At 42.3% G+C, this 15,099-nt stretch overlaps 1 protein-coding gene across 1 annotated transcript in view; it reads right to left on the reverse strand.

Moving 5' to 3' along the window:
• The window catches only part of GPC3 (glypican 3), a 422,120-nt gene that overhangs the window by 137,106 nt on the left and 269,915 nt on the right, over window positions 1–15,099 (reverse strand). Inside the window, exon 4 of the mRNA XM_042974938.1 lies at window positions 4,512–4,645. Coding sequence (XP_042830872.1) covers window positions 4,512–4,645 — 134 coding nt within the window. The remainder of the gene's footprint in view (window positions 1–4,511; window positions 4,646–15,099) is intronic.

A 15,099-nucleotide genomic window follows, 5' to 3' on the forward strand; every position in this document is an offset into this window, starting at 1 on the left:
GGCCGTGCAGGAAGGGGAAGGGTGGGGGACACAGATGTAATTTCACAAGGGTGGAGGGACCGTGTGACTTTCTCACACGGTGGCAGTTGGGCCAGCAGCTTGGTATACAGGGGCAGGATAGACTGTTTCACTAGAGATTTGGGGCTTGGAAAAAGGGCAGATGTGGCTCACGCGTTCGACCAAACTTGATCGGGCTACGCGAATGACAAAGCAAACATCATATGGGAAGTAACGGAAAGAGACATTCAAGTGGGCAAAGGCTGACGTCTGAGAAGCGTTGAAGACCCAGAGCTGCAAGGGACTACGGAAATCACATTTCTTCTTTTCTGATTGCTACTTGTGCCTCTTGTCCTATCCTGTTTTAAATGTGATGACAGATATTTTCAATATTTCCACCTTAACGGAACACTGAATCCCATCCACAGGCCACCAGTTGAGTATCACGCAGCCTTTAAATTGAACTGTGCCATTTCTAAGATTAGTTGTGTGTTGCAAACTACCCAGTTGGGGGCAGACAAAACAAACAGATGACTTCTGAATGCTACCAAAGGAATCCTGCATCTCTTTGTGTGTTGTTATTTTAATAAGGCAAAGGGCTTTTCAACTCATAATCAGATTCAGAAAGCTTGCTCGCAACCTCCACGGACTGAATGCTACAATGGGTGTCAGGGGTGCTAGAGGCACATATATTTTTTTGGACAGTGTGAAATGCTGTGCAGAACATACTGAGAAATTTACAGAGGTGCAAACACTCTTCCAAAACAAACCCTCCTAATAACATCAGATCGCAGGGGCCAGGGCATTGAGCAAGAGATCTTCTAATCCCCAACTCTCCCCTCTCCCTGAGAGGGTCTACAGTGCCTACCGGAGGGAGATAAATGAAATCAGACATTCTCCTCTTGTTTTGCTTTCTTATTCTGCCAGGGAATTCAAGAAGAACGGCTCCAACTCGGAGAAGCATCAGAGGACAGGTTCATGTTCCCAACACCCAAAGGAGTCCTGCCTGACCACCACTTACTCAAGCCTACAGGCTTTGTAGTATTTTTACCATCTTTTCTTTCCTTTGGGGTTAGCAACAATCTAAACAAAGTGCCCAATCTGGGTGCCCGGCCAAGAGCCCATTCATCACTTTCATTTTTCCCTGGAGGAATCAGTACCGTAGAGCCCTCTCTGGTAAGGCAATAGGGAATGGGTCCCACAGAGCCCAAGACAGAGGCCATGGCAGAGGGGCCTTGATAAAGTAAGACCTCCCACTTACTCATAAACGTGTCTAGGTTGACAGGGTAGTCTCAAAATGGGGCCAGGTCGGTGTATTTAGTTTGAACAAGTTCTGCGTGTGATTCTGTTACAAATTCATACACCACCCTCTCCGTGAAGGCCCGCTCCTGACTCCCTGGGCAGAGGCTCTTTGTTCCTATAGGTCGCGTCTAGGGATAGACTCCGAAGATTCTTTTGCGTTTATAAAACTTGTTTGGAATTATTTGCATTTAAGTCTGTTTCCACATTAGACTGCTCTGGAGAGTTGAGACTGTGTCTTGATTTTCGATGCCCAGCACACATTCTGGCACATAATAGGCATTTCCTAAATTTCTGCTCAGTCAACTGAAGCAATATATATAAAGTAAATATTGTCGTATACTATTATACAAATATAAACATATTACATTATATTACATTTGTAATATATAAATATAATTTATAATTTAAAAATTCCACTTATTTATTTTATTTCTTTTTTAAAAGATTTTATTTTTAGGGCTCCTGAGTGGCTCAATCGGTTAAGCGTCTGACTCTTGATTTCGGCTCAGGTCATGATCTCACAGTTCGTGAGTTTGAGCCTTGCATTGGGCTCTGTGCTGACAGTGTGGAGCCTGCTTGGGATTCGCTCTGTCTCCCTCTCTCTCTGCCCGCCCCTCTCCCGCTTGTGCTCTCTCTCTCTCTCAAAATAAAGAAGCATTTAAATATATATACAATAGGATATAATTTTTTTCACTTCAGTCCAACATGCAAGGGGCTTCCCCTAGTTAAAGATCAAAGACTGAGGTTAATTTCTCAGGTGGTTTGGGCAGAGAGTAAAAGCAACGGAGAACAACGGACAAAGTCAAGTCAGGGTTACAGAAGGTCTGGAGAAATGACCAAATGTTGTCTTCCCAGAAAGACAAAAACCTCCCAAAGAAACCCTATGGTATAGGGAAATGGCTGCCAAATATTTTGGGGCCGGGACCCCTGTGGTGGTTTTTAAATATGTCCGCAAATTCTTTGATACTCCTTCCTTCAAGAGGTGGAATTTAATTTCCTCCCCTTGAGAGTGCACTAGAATTGGTAACTCACTTCTAACAAATTGATGTCGGAATAGATGGCATGTCACTTCGCAGACTAGGTCAGAAAAGACATCACAGCTTTCTGCTTGCTCTCTTCCACGGATCGCGTATTCTGGGGAAGCCAGCAGCTGTGTCATGGGGACACTCGCGAGGCCCATGTGGTGAGGAAAGGAGGCCTCCTTTCAAAAACCAGCACTAACTGGGCTAAAATGTGTAAGTGAGCCTCCCTGGAAGGAGATCCTCAAGCCTAGTCAACACTTCATATGACTGCAGCCCCAGAAACTGACCGAGATTTCTTTAGAGACTGAGAACTACCCAGCGAAGCTGTTCCCAAATTCCTGACAGAAACTGTGAGGTTAATAAATGTTTGCTGCTCTATATAGCTGTTTGTTTGTATAACATATATTTGATATTTATTGCCTAGAAATTAAAACTCAGGAAGATTTTATTTATTTATTTATTATAAACCAACAATGAGCCATTATATGTTAACGTAAATAGCACTTATGAAAAAAAATGGTGAGAAAGTGATACCATTTTTGCATTTTTACAGAATATCTTTAGCCTGGCTTAACAGGAGACAGCTAAATTCTCCCAGTGGCTCCCACATTCAGTCTGTGGCAGTGCACTGTTTTGGTCGAAGTATATGAACAAAACCCCGCTTCACATGGATATGGACTTAGCAAAAGGAGAACCTCACAGACTCCCTGGAAGCATCTCTGGGACTTCCTGGGTCCCTGAATCACAATTTCAAACTGCTGCTACAGGGAAACTAGAAATCTATTAGGTTGGAAGTCAACAAAAGAGAAGAAAATGGGATTTCTGAAATGCTCCTGGTGGGGGGACTCTCTCTTGTCACATTCCAAACTGGATCATATAAGACGAAGAATTATTACTTCCCAAACTCCTGTAGTAAATGGATATGAATGGAATAATCTAGCTCACATCTAAGCTGTTGCTTATTTCATCTCTTAATTTCCATCTCTTAATTTTTCAGTGTCTCCCAATTCCCTCAAAGTCATCAGGAAGCAGAACTCATAGCTAGCTATTCTTGAGTCAGTGGCAGCGTGGGCGACATGTGCAGTCCTTTCTGGAAGGCAGTTCTCCCAGATTTGTGTTAGGAGTCCCATCCGGTGTCTACTCCTAATTTGTAACCATGAAGCTAGAACATGGAAGGAGGGAATCTCGGTAAAGGAGGAAGAATGAAGAGAACGAAGAGAACTTATGAATGAAGGAATGAAGAGAAGTTAGTCCCTTGACTGCTGTCTTAAGAAATAGAAACAGAATCCTTCATTTTATTTATTTTTTAATTAAAACACGTTTTAATGTTTATTTATTTTTGAGAGAGAAAGAGAGAGGGAGCTGGGGAGCGGCTGAGAGAGAGGGGAATAGAGGATCTGAAACAGGCTCCATCCGGTCAGCACAGAGCCCGATGCGAGGCTCAACCTCACCAACCACAAGATCATGACCTAAGCCAAAGTCAGAAGCTTAACCAACTGAGCCGCCCAGGCATCCCTGTATTTTTTTTACGGTATATTTATTTATTTTTGAGAGACAGAGAACGTGAGAGAGAGCAGAGGAGGGAGGGGCAGAGAGAGAGAGAGAGAGAGAGAGAATCTCAAGCGCTGACAGTGTGGATCCTGATGGGGGGCTTGATCCCCCATGACCATGAGATCGTGACCTGAGCCGAAATCAAGAGTTGGACACTCAACCGACTGAGCCACCCAGGTGCCCCGTGAATCCTTAATTTTACATACTTAAAAGAATGGATATAGAATGCACAGTATGTGTATACACGTGAGTGTGTCTTGTCAGTTTCTCTCTGGTCAACTTGACCTGGAGTCACCGTTAATACCAGGAAAGTCATAAATGAAGCCATAAAGTTGTGAGACCAGATCATCAGCAGAAAATGTTTTGTTTAGTCAATAAATGCCTTGAATAGAGAGGTCCATTCCACCTGTGTTGCTGTACTGGATATTTACATATGGTAACTTTACATTTAAATATGGCTTACATATAATACAGTATCTTTTCTCTTTAACATTGACAAATGGTAGAATTTAATTAATCAAATGCTCTACTCAGAAGAACTAAATAATGTGTATTTAAGAAGCTTCACTCCAAAGGCTTTTGACCTTAAAGCACAATTGCTAATTGTATGCTGAAATAGAGGAAAAAAATCCCTCTCACCTTCTTCGGCTGGATAAGGTTTCTTCATGTTCTACATGAGCAACTTTTAATACCTTCTTGTCAATAAACAGATCTTCAGGATAATAAGCAGATCTATATTGGCGCTGTTGAGAATGGGCACATAACTTGCCAATCTGAAAAAGAAATGCAATATAATTATATGATACTTTCACAGATATGAGAGTAGAAACAAATTCTGAAATGCACTTCAATTTCTTCCCCAATTTCTTTTTAAAGAGCAGAACGAAGCTATTACTAGAGTCAAAAAAGGTGATATGCTTTTAAGGCAAAGAGCCCATCTGTGGAAAAGGAGGCCGAACAGTGTGGTAGTGGGCTCTGAGCAGAGCCTATTCAAAGATTTCCTAAGATGAAAAACGCTTTTCCTCTATAGTGAAGTACACATTTGAGAGGACCCTCTACACAGGACTTGCGCTACTGACACCTGTCAATGGCACTCGGTATTTATTCGTATGAAGAAGGTTCACAGATGGGAATTGCAAAGCTTAGGAGAAACTGGTGTGGGAGATGAGAGGGTGCTACAACACAGCCTCCATGCAGAGTGTTCCAACTCTTGGGAGCATTTTGTTATAAGACCCAAGGGGGAATATTCGGAAAAATGTCAATGTAGTTGTTCATGTGACTTTCCTAAAAACACCCAAGGGAAGGAAGAAGGCAAGGCAACTATCCATAGCCAGTGTCGTCAGCTACGAATCAGGTATCACTGACTAAGCCCAGGACTGAGAGTACCATGAGATCACAGGTGCTCAAGAAAGTCCACCTTCTCTCCTCCTTTCTTCCCTCTTTTTCCCTGCCTTCCTTTCTCTATCCATTCATTTGTTCATTCCAAAGTATTTATTGGATGCCTCCTTCTAAAGCTTAGTGCTGAATGATGTGGTTCGATTGTTTATAGATTTCTTTTTTTTTCATTTTCAGACAAATGCCTAAATGAACTTCTGTATTAAAGAAGTATGCATTCACATGTCTCCCTTATGCCAGACACTAAGCTAAAAGTTATCACCCTCATCTTACAGGTAAAGAAAGTGAGGTTCAGGAAGGTTAAGTTACTTGCCTGCAGCAAACAGGTAGTGGATTCATTCATTGTGTGACTTCAAAGCTTATACAATGTCACCTCCCTAGAAGATGATCTTGCTTTCCAGTTCTTCCACTCTCCATTTTTTTAAGTTTATTTATTTTCAGAGAGAAAGAGAGCATGAGGGAAGGAAGAACAGAGACAGAGAGAGACAGAATCCTAAGCAGATTCTGTACTATCAGTGCAGAGCCCGATATGGGGCTAGAACTCATGAACCATGAGATCATGACCTGAGCCAGTTGGCCGCTTAACTGACTGAGCCACCCAGGCACCCCTCTCTATATTAAAAAAAATTTTTTTAACGTTTATTTACTTTTGAGAGAGACAGAGAGACAGAGCCTGAGTGCGGGAGGGGCAGAGAGAGAGGAGGAGACACAGAATCCGAAGCAGGCTCCGGGCTCTGAACTGTCAGCACAGAGCCTGACGTGGGGCTCAAACTCACAAGCCGCGAGATCATGACCTGAACCGAAGATCAGGACACTTAACCGACTGAGCCACCCAGGCGCCCCTCTATATTTTCTTTTTTTCAAAGGAATTCCCAGTCCTCCAAAACATAGCCAAACGTAGCCAAGGTGAATATACAGATTGTATACTCTAGGAAATATTTTAGAAACACCTAGTGAAGACCGAGGTTATACCTTTGTCACTTCTGTACCTCCATGGAATTCAGATTGAATTTTGCACACTGTTAGGCTCTCAGTAAAGGCAAATTAATTGAAACAAATTGAACGGAAGTCCTAGTTATCAGGTCTGGCACACCACTCTACTGATAGGCCATGGGCTGTGTGTGGTAATCCGTTTCTGGATTTCTCAAGATGGCCCTGACAACATTTACTAAGCTATCTATATCTTTATAAAAGCATAAATGGCATTTAGTTCGTATAGCTTTGGAAAGTTTTCCATACGTACATAAATTCTTGAATTAGAAACAAAATCTAGGGGTGCCTGGGTGGCTCAGTCGGTTAAGCGTCCGATCTGGCAGTTCATGAGTTCGAGTCCCACATCAGGCTCTGTGCTGACAGCTCGGAGCCTGGAGCCTGCTTCAGATTGTGTCTCCCTCTCTCTGCCCCTCCCCCACGTGTGCTCTGTCTCTCTCTGTCTCTCAAAAATAAATAAATGTAGAAAAAAATTTTTTTAAAAAGAAACAAGATCTAAAGCCAGCAGTAGCATCATCTCCATTGATGAAGGACAGCACCTATAGTCAGACCAGCTATTTTCAATCGTCTAATCTTAACAGGAAAGAGACAAAAGTTGCAGACACTTGGAAACACTCCGTTTGGCTGTGCAATGTATGATACTGAATTTTGCAGATGTGTTTATGAAATGCTATTTGACTTGGGCTGATATTAACTTCATATGAAGAATCTGTATCCTCTGAGTTTGCCCTAATTGGTAGCAGTCTGGTAGGTTGCTTTAGGCAAGGGGGCTGCCTGGCTGGACTGGGCAGTTCAGTCCCAATTGCTTCCAAAGCTTGTAAAGCAGACACAAATAACTGAGGCCAGACTGTGCACCCTAAAACTATGTTCAGAGAGATATACATGTTTACTTTGTCACATTACTGGTGAACATTCGTAGAACAAAACCTTGATTTTCGTTCCCTAAATATCTATTTATTACTCCGCGAACATACATCAGTGTGAGAATCTATTTCACCAGGATCAAAGTACTCTTAGCACATTCAGGAGCACGGGACACGTTCTTTTGACCGACACCTGCTCCAAATCCAGCGCTGAAATCAAAATCTTTCACACATCTTCCATGGTAGCTCGTCTACTCACAAACCACAGCTGTGAAACCTGCTTCCCCATTGAAAGTCTGCCCTTTGTATCAGTGAATGCTAATTGGGCCACAGCAAGACTTTCAAGTTTCTAACCCCCCTCCCACCCTACTGGAAAGGGGTGCAGCTGAGGCAAAAGTAGGAAGGTTAAGAACAAATGAGAATGTAGCCAGTGTGACCTTCCTTCGCAAGCCACCCAATGTGGTATTATCAGGAGGGCTTCCCAAGGCTCCGTGTGGGGTAAGGGGCAAACAATGAGGTCCTGCCAATGCCTCCCCCACCCCCCATCTGAAATCTGCCACATCTTATCAGACAGGCTGTATTTTCTTCCACAAATCTACCATGACACAAATTCTTCTCATATACAAAGCATTTGTCAAATGTAGACCGCCCCCCCTTTGGGCTCTTCTCTGCACATCTTTCACCTCCACACCGTGTGAACTGTAGGTGAATATTACGAGCTCATTTTGTGAAGGGGACGCAAAAAGAAACCTTAATTTACAAAGAGACGAAGTAGTCACATTAAAGAGGTCCTTTCAGCCTCCCCCTTGGGCAACATCAGGCTATGCTAGGAGACCTGGGTCTTACTCTACAGCCGCACTTGCTGAAGAAGCACCAGCCTCCCAAGTGGCATTTTAGAACTCAGTAGCCTGCCCAGGACTTTTAGGCTCTTAAATAAACAGCGCAATCCAATTTCCTTTCACTGACTAATGTCCCTGGTCAAAGATGCGGCTATCTTGAAGTTTCGTTAGTCGGAGGGAATTTATTGGAGAGGGGAGTGTCTCTACCAATAGACCTGGGATAGAAAACCCTTTTGTTTTCCATGAACTGTGATTCCTAATGGTGCCTTTATTCACGTGCCAGAACCTGTGGCAGGGAAAGCAAGAGCGCTCTGAAGTGTTACAAGACTTGAAACATAAGAAGACCAGGCCTCTGACCATATCTAGGCCAGAAGGTCATCCTACTAAGCTTAGCACTCATTCTTTTCTAACCAGGGTCCAGAAGCACTGGCTTTGTAGATGCATGAGGAGAATACACCACTAGGGCCCAGCAAGGTATAGTGAAAAGCCCAGTAGACTAGGCATCAAGAGAACACGGGGCGCCTGGGTGGCTCAGCTGGTTAAGCGTCTGACTTCGGCTCAGGTCACGATCTCACTGTTTGTGGGTTTGAGCCCCGTATCGGGCTCTGTGCTAACAGCTCACGGCCCGGAGCCTGCTTTGGATTCTGTGTCTCCCTCTCTCTCTGCCCCTCTCTCCTGCTCGCACTCTGTCTCTCTCTCAAAAATAAATAAAACGTTTAAAAAAAGGGGGGGGAACTGGCCTACAACCCCACTTCTACCTGTCATCCACAACAGGACTTCGTTTTGACCTAGCCCACAGCTTCACTCCACCTGTAACTGTGGCCTCATGCAAAAAAAAAAAAAAAAAAAAAAAAAAAAGATATGATATGTGAAGCAAGTGCCATATTTGATTCTGAATTCCTTTGAATAGGTGAAAATGACTTTTCAAGTACAGTATGTCACCAAAGATTTTGAAACCACATAAAGCATTTGGTTTGATGCAATTCACACAGGCTCCCCATAACTGACATGTCAAGAAATGCAGATAACCCATTGGTTAAAATCTAAACGTACTGATTCTCAGGCCCCATTTGCTGTTGGTTCCGGAAACTCTTGGGTGACAAAAAAACTCATGCTTGATCTTTCCCTCTGAGTGGCTCAGCAGAGAAAGTCTACATTGTAAATTTCTCAACAATACCAATACCTCACATTTGTAACATAATACCTTACCCAGCCTAGTGCCTCAGTAATACTTTCTACATCCATTCTCTGTTCTCAGCAGTGAGTTCTGCAACAACCGTCTACAGCAGAGCAGGTATTATTGACCCCCTTTTCAGAGATAAGGAAACTGAAGCTCACAACAGTTAAGGAAGTGAAGAAAAGTCACAGTGGTAGTAAATGGCAGAGCTAGGACTTGAACCCACATCTGTCTGACTCCAAAATCTAAATTTATTTGTTTTATTTTTAAGTTATCATTTTTAATTTGTGAATGTTTATTTTTGAGAGAGAGATAGAGTTCGAGTGGGGGAGGGGCAGAGAGAGGGAAACCCAGAATCGGAAGCAGGTTCCGGGTTCCGAGCTGTCAGCACGGAACCCGACATGCGCTCGAACTCACCAACCACAAGCTCATGACCCAAGCCAAAGTCGGACACCTACCTGACTGAGCCACCCAGGTGCCCCCTAAGTTTATTTTGAAAAGTTTCTTTTTAAGTAATTTCTACACCCAACGTGGGACTCAGACTTAAACTCTGAGATCAAGAGTTGCATGCTCCACCGACTGACCAGCCGGGTGCCCAAGTTTTCATTTTTGATTTTTCCCTCGATGCCATAGATTTCTGTCAAGATGATAGGCTCTGGGGCTTCCCAGTATTGAGTGTGGCTCAGCTTTGTAGTCCTTTGGACATCCCATCCATAAATGGAGAAAAGTGATGATTATGAAGAATTCAAAAACATATTTTAAAGAAGGGCTACTGATTAAAGATAAGCTGAAAACTGACATCCAATCTCAACCTAAGTTTCAGGCAGTATTTCTAGTGGAGTGATTTAAACTCTTTGGCCTGCCAGGTAAGAGTCTATTAATAGCCATACTAAAACACTGGATGTCCAGTTCTGTGGGAGATGCGGTTCCTAATTGTGTCCAGCCTGTGCTTGCTGCTTGAAGGATGTCCCTGGACCCTGACTAAAGTCAGACTCTTGGATTGGCTACAAAATCTATAATTCCTACGGTATAAACCAGGTCTAGTCTGATGACTGGCCCGAGTGCATTCCTTATTTCCCCCAAATGGAGATTCCAGGTTGATCCTATGGCTACAAAAATGCAACAGGTTTAAGTCTTTAGCTGTAATACCCTAAAAGATGAGCAAATGGGGAAGGGGTGCAAATACATTAAAGAGTATCTCCAACTCTCTCCCACTCTTTTTTTAATGTTTATTGACTCATTTCTAAGAGAGAGAGGGAGAGAGAGAGAGAGCAAGTGGGGGAGGGGTGGAGAGAGAGGGGGGACAGAGGATCCAAAGCAGGTTCTGTGCTGACAGCAGTGAGCCCCATGTGGGGCTTGAACTCATGAACTGTGAGATCATGACCTGAGCCAAAGTCAGACACTCAGCCACCCAGGCGCCCCATGCCTCTCTCCCACTTTTAACTAGCCCTAACAGATGTATTTTGCTCTCAGTTGTAAAAAATCAGATGAAGGAAAGGCTTTACATTTATTTTTTCAAAGTAAACTTTATGGCGAAAGTGGCACTCAAACTCACGACCCCAAGATCAAGAGTTGCGTGCTCTACCGACTGAGCCATCCGGGGTGCTCCAACATTTTCTTTCTCAAGAAATAAATAAGAGGTGTGTGTGTGTGTGTGTGTGTGTGCACGCTTTAACTTACATGGCCCATAATAGGAGGAGGAAGGGGAGGAGGGAGGCAGAAGGGGAGAAAGAAGAGGGGGAAACAGAAAGAGAAAAGTTCCCATTAGTGAGTCTGTAGGAGAAGAGCCTCAGATGCATCATACTGTCCTCGGAAACTGGACAGCCTTTGAGGAAGAAGTTGGCTGTCTCACCGAGTTGTCCTCTGTGATCAGTACATCGCCTTCCCTCTCAACAGCTTTATCTCAGGTCACCAAAACTTGAGGGGCTCCAGAGGGTCTCTGCAGTTTTATTTAATTATAGAATGATTTTTCTGCTAGATTCCAGCTGATCACTGTGGTCCCAAAGAGTGCTTTTCTGAGAACTGTTGCTAAATAATTGGTGTAAATTTAGTTTTTGATCGTCAATGGATTCATCAGAACACCAAAGAATTAAAACGTAAACCTTCCTCTATGGTTATGCAATTTAAATACCCAGTCTGATCCCGCGGTCCACTCTAAAGGAGTATTACCTGTGCCACCTGTTTTAGGGTGCTGCCTTGGGGCTCGGGGGTAGGGTGGGGTGGAAATTCCATAGGTTTCCAGCGGAAATACAATAATGAACTCCAGTTCATTCTGTTGAATTGTCTATTACACTGTTGTTCAATTTCATTTAATTAAATCTTAAAAGTTTTAAAACAAAATATACATTGAAATTATGTGATATACAACATAAACTTTTTAATAGTAGTAACCATGCCCATTTAACAATTCTACAGGTATAATAAAAATGCTAATATATGTTAATGTTTAGTCTGTGGTTAATGTTTTGTCTTGTTAATTTCCCCAGGGCTTTTATTACTGATTTAAATCTGCCACACTACTCAACTGATTGCATTGCCTCCACAAACTGCATGAAAGTAGCTCAAATGAATACTGATTAACAGAAATGAACAAACATTTGGCTGGGCAAACCATTCTTATTATATGCTTGTAATCATTACATACATTTTCTTACAATGAGATGGGCATGGTAGTCATTTTCTCCTCATTTTTCCTACAAAAATATGCATATGAGCATTAAATTAATTTATAACCTTGTACTTCAGGAAGCACATCATGATTAATTAACTATTGATTGATCTGGATATAGAGCACAGAGGATAATGAACAGACCTGGTGACAATGTAAGCATTTTTTTTTTCTGCCACAGACGTTTTGCTGTGACTCATCATTAATTGCTTGACCATTAAAATAAAAGTCGCTAATAATCTGTAATGTATTATGAATCACGCAATTTTAAGAAATCAGGTGTCACGGTCTGAACCTTCCATTCACGTCATCTCTTTAGATTAACTGGAATCCAAAAAAGGGGGAATTTGTCCTACAGATCAGTGTGCTGTTCAGCGGAGCTACAGCATTACACTATTGTGAAAAGAGCACCCAATCTGGAGTCAGGTTGCCTGGGTTCTAGTCCCAGCTCATTCTCTTACCATTTCAATAACTCCACACAGGTCATTTAATTTCCTTCAAACTCAGCTTTCTCATCTGCAAAATGGAGACAACAACCACGCCTGCCATGCCCAGCAGCGTGAGGATCAAATAAACGCAGGGATGAGAATGCAACGTCATCCACATCCACGTAGAAATCTGACTCATTCATTCTGGAAGTGGGGACTGCTTACCTTCCGCAGCCTACGTTGTGTGTTGGGACCCTGGCTCAGCTGGTCAAGTACATTGCTAACTCTAATACCTGGAGGAGTTCTTTAGCTGGGGGCTTTTGGAAGACAACAAAAGGGTTTGAGGAGATTGGGGTCCCCCCTCTGAACGGAAACCACATTGAGTTTGCCGCCATTGTCTGCACATCACAGACTGAGCTCTTTGCTCTGGGATACCTGGAATATCCCGTTCTGTTCGTCAGGGCACCAATAACTGATAGGGGGCACCTGATCTTTGCCGGTTACCCAGTGTCTCTAACCTGCATGGGGATGAATGCTATGGGAATGGGAGACAGGTTTTCAATACGCTTTCGCAGAAGAGACTCGCATTTAACTAATTTATATGTGCCACAAATAGATTCTGAGTTGAAAACACAGTGGAGTCGTGCATGTGTACCTAACACTTGAAGCCAAAGTATATCGCTCATTTCACCCTCTCCCCGACGTCCCTCTGACCGGCCATTAAGTCTTGTTTTTTGCTGATTATAAATAACTTAACCTTGTGCGCTTTTCCTCATCCTCAGGTCTAGGAGACCATTAACGGTCTCTTAGAACAGTGCTCCTCAGACTTTAATATGTAAACAAATCATCTGGGAGTCCTACTCATGTAGATTCATACACAGTAAGTATGGAGTGAGTTCTGAGATGAGCAGCAGGGCCCCGGGGTAGTCGTTCTCAAAGGGTGGCCCTAAAACGAGTAGCATGAGTATCACTTGGAAATTTGTTACAAATGCAAATTTTAAGGCCTGGTCTTAGACCTACTGAACCAGAATGGCTGGGAGTGGGGTCCGGCCATCTATTTTAACAAGCCCTCCAGGGGATTCTGATGAGCACACAGGTTGGAGAGCCACTGCCACACAAAGCATCCCAACATCCTCTTAATTGGTCTCCCCGGCTCCAGTTCTGACCTTCCCCCCAACTTCCCTCCAACCTCAGCTCTCTGAGACCCTCTCAGGAAGTTCTAGAGGTCCAACCTACTTCCATAATAATACTAAGACTTTATTTTCCCTTTTCACTCTTACTCCCCCAAATATATAAAGGAATTTTCCAGAGACTACATAATGTATAATCAAATCATTGCTCTGGAATATGTGTTTGTGCATTCTCAAACTTTCTATGATAGTTGAGGTACAAATACATGCACTTTTCAGAGGTTAATGTATTCTCCATACTTAGTGCTCTTACTGGCTACTTAGAGGTGATGCCTACCTCATTCTCATTTAACAAATTATTATTTTGAAATCTAGAAGTTTTGTGTCTATGTGAAACCATAAGAAGTAAATATGCTTTGCAGTCTTGTTTGTAATATTTAAATATACTTTTTGAAAAGTCATCTAAACTTTTTAAAATTTTTTTAATGTTTATTTTTTTTTTTTGAGAGAGAGAGAGAGAGAGCAGAGGAGGGGCAGAGACAGAGGAAGACAGAATCTGAGGCAGGCTCCAGGCTCCGAGCTGTCAGCAACAGAGCCTGATGCGGGGCTCGAACCCACAAACTGTGAGATCATGACCTGGGCTGAAGTCTGATGCTTAACCAACTGAACCACCCAGGAGTTCTGAAAGGTCATCTAAGTTTTAAAATTAACTAGAACTGTTACTATTGAAGACTTTATATGTCATTATATAATAAAATTTTTTATAACCTATTTTTTCTGAAATTTGAAGATGAATGCTTGGCTTTAAAAAGAAAGATTAGAAGACTCACTTGCTCAAACCATAATGTCTAGGTCTAAAGATGCTAAAAAAGTGTTAAACTGACTTATCAGAGTTCTCTGAATCACAGAAAGGAGGAACATACACAGTATACTGCAACCACAATTAAGAAACAAGAATATGACAAAAAGCTATCATTCCTTTGGCCTTATAGACACTGATAATTTATCTATGTCTGATGCAACGGAACATTTCAGAATAGTATTATACTGAGAGCTAAGGTGTTGAGTCATCCTGAAATCAATCATTCAGAGTTTAAAGAAAAAGGAATTAAATATTTAAAACTAGATGCTATGAGGTATTTACAAGTCAAAAATGTTTGTTATAGTTTTTCCGGAATAGAAATGGAAAAGCCATTAAAGCATAGTGTGGGGGGGGGGCACTGCATTATAGCAGCTGAACAAGTACACCCAACAGTGGAGAAATTAATAAGCACTGTAGAGTTGGAAAGAATATCCAGTGGGGAAAAAACAGTCTCTTCAACAAATGGTGTTGGGAAAACTGGGCAGCTACATGCAAAAGCATGGAATTGGACCACTTTCTTACAGCATACACAAAAATAAGTTCAAAATGGATTAAAGACCTCATGTGAGACATGAAACCATAAAAATCCTAGAGGAGAACATAGGCAGTAATCTCTTTGACATTGGTGGTAGCAACTTCTTTCTAGACATGTCTCCTGAGGCAAGGGAAACAAAAGCAAAAATAAACTATTGGGACTGTATCAAAATAAAAAGCTTCTGCACAGTGAAGGAAACAATCAACAACACCTATGGAATGGGAGAAGGTAATTACAAATGACATATCTGGTAAAGGGTTAGTATCCAAAATCTATAAAGAACTTATCAAACAACACCCAAAAAACAAATAATCCGATTTAAAAAATGGGCAGAAGGCAT

This window comes from Panthera tigris, chromosome X (assembly GCF_018350195.1).
Source record: "Panthera tigris isolate Pti1 chromosome X, P.tigris_Pti1_mat1.1, whole genome shotgun sequence".
NCBI classification, from domain to species: Eukaryota; Metazoa; Chordata; class Mammalia; order Carnivora; family Felidae; genus Panthera; species Panthera tigris.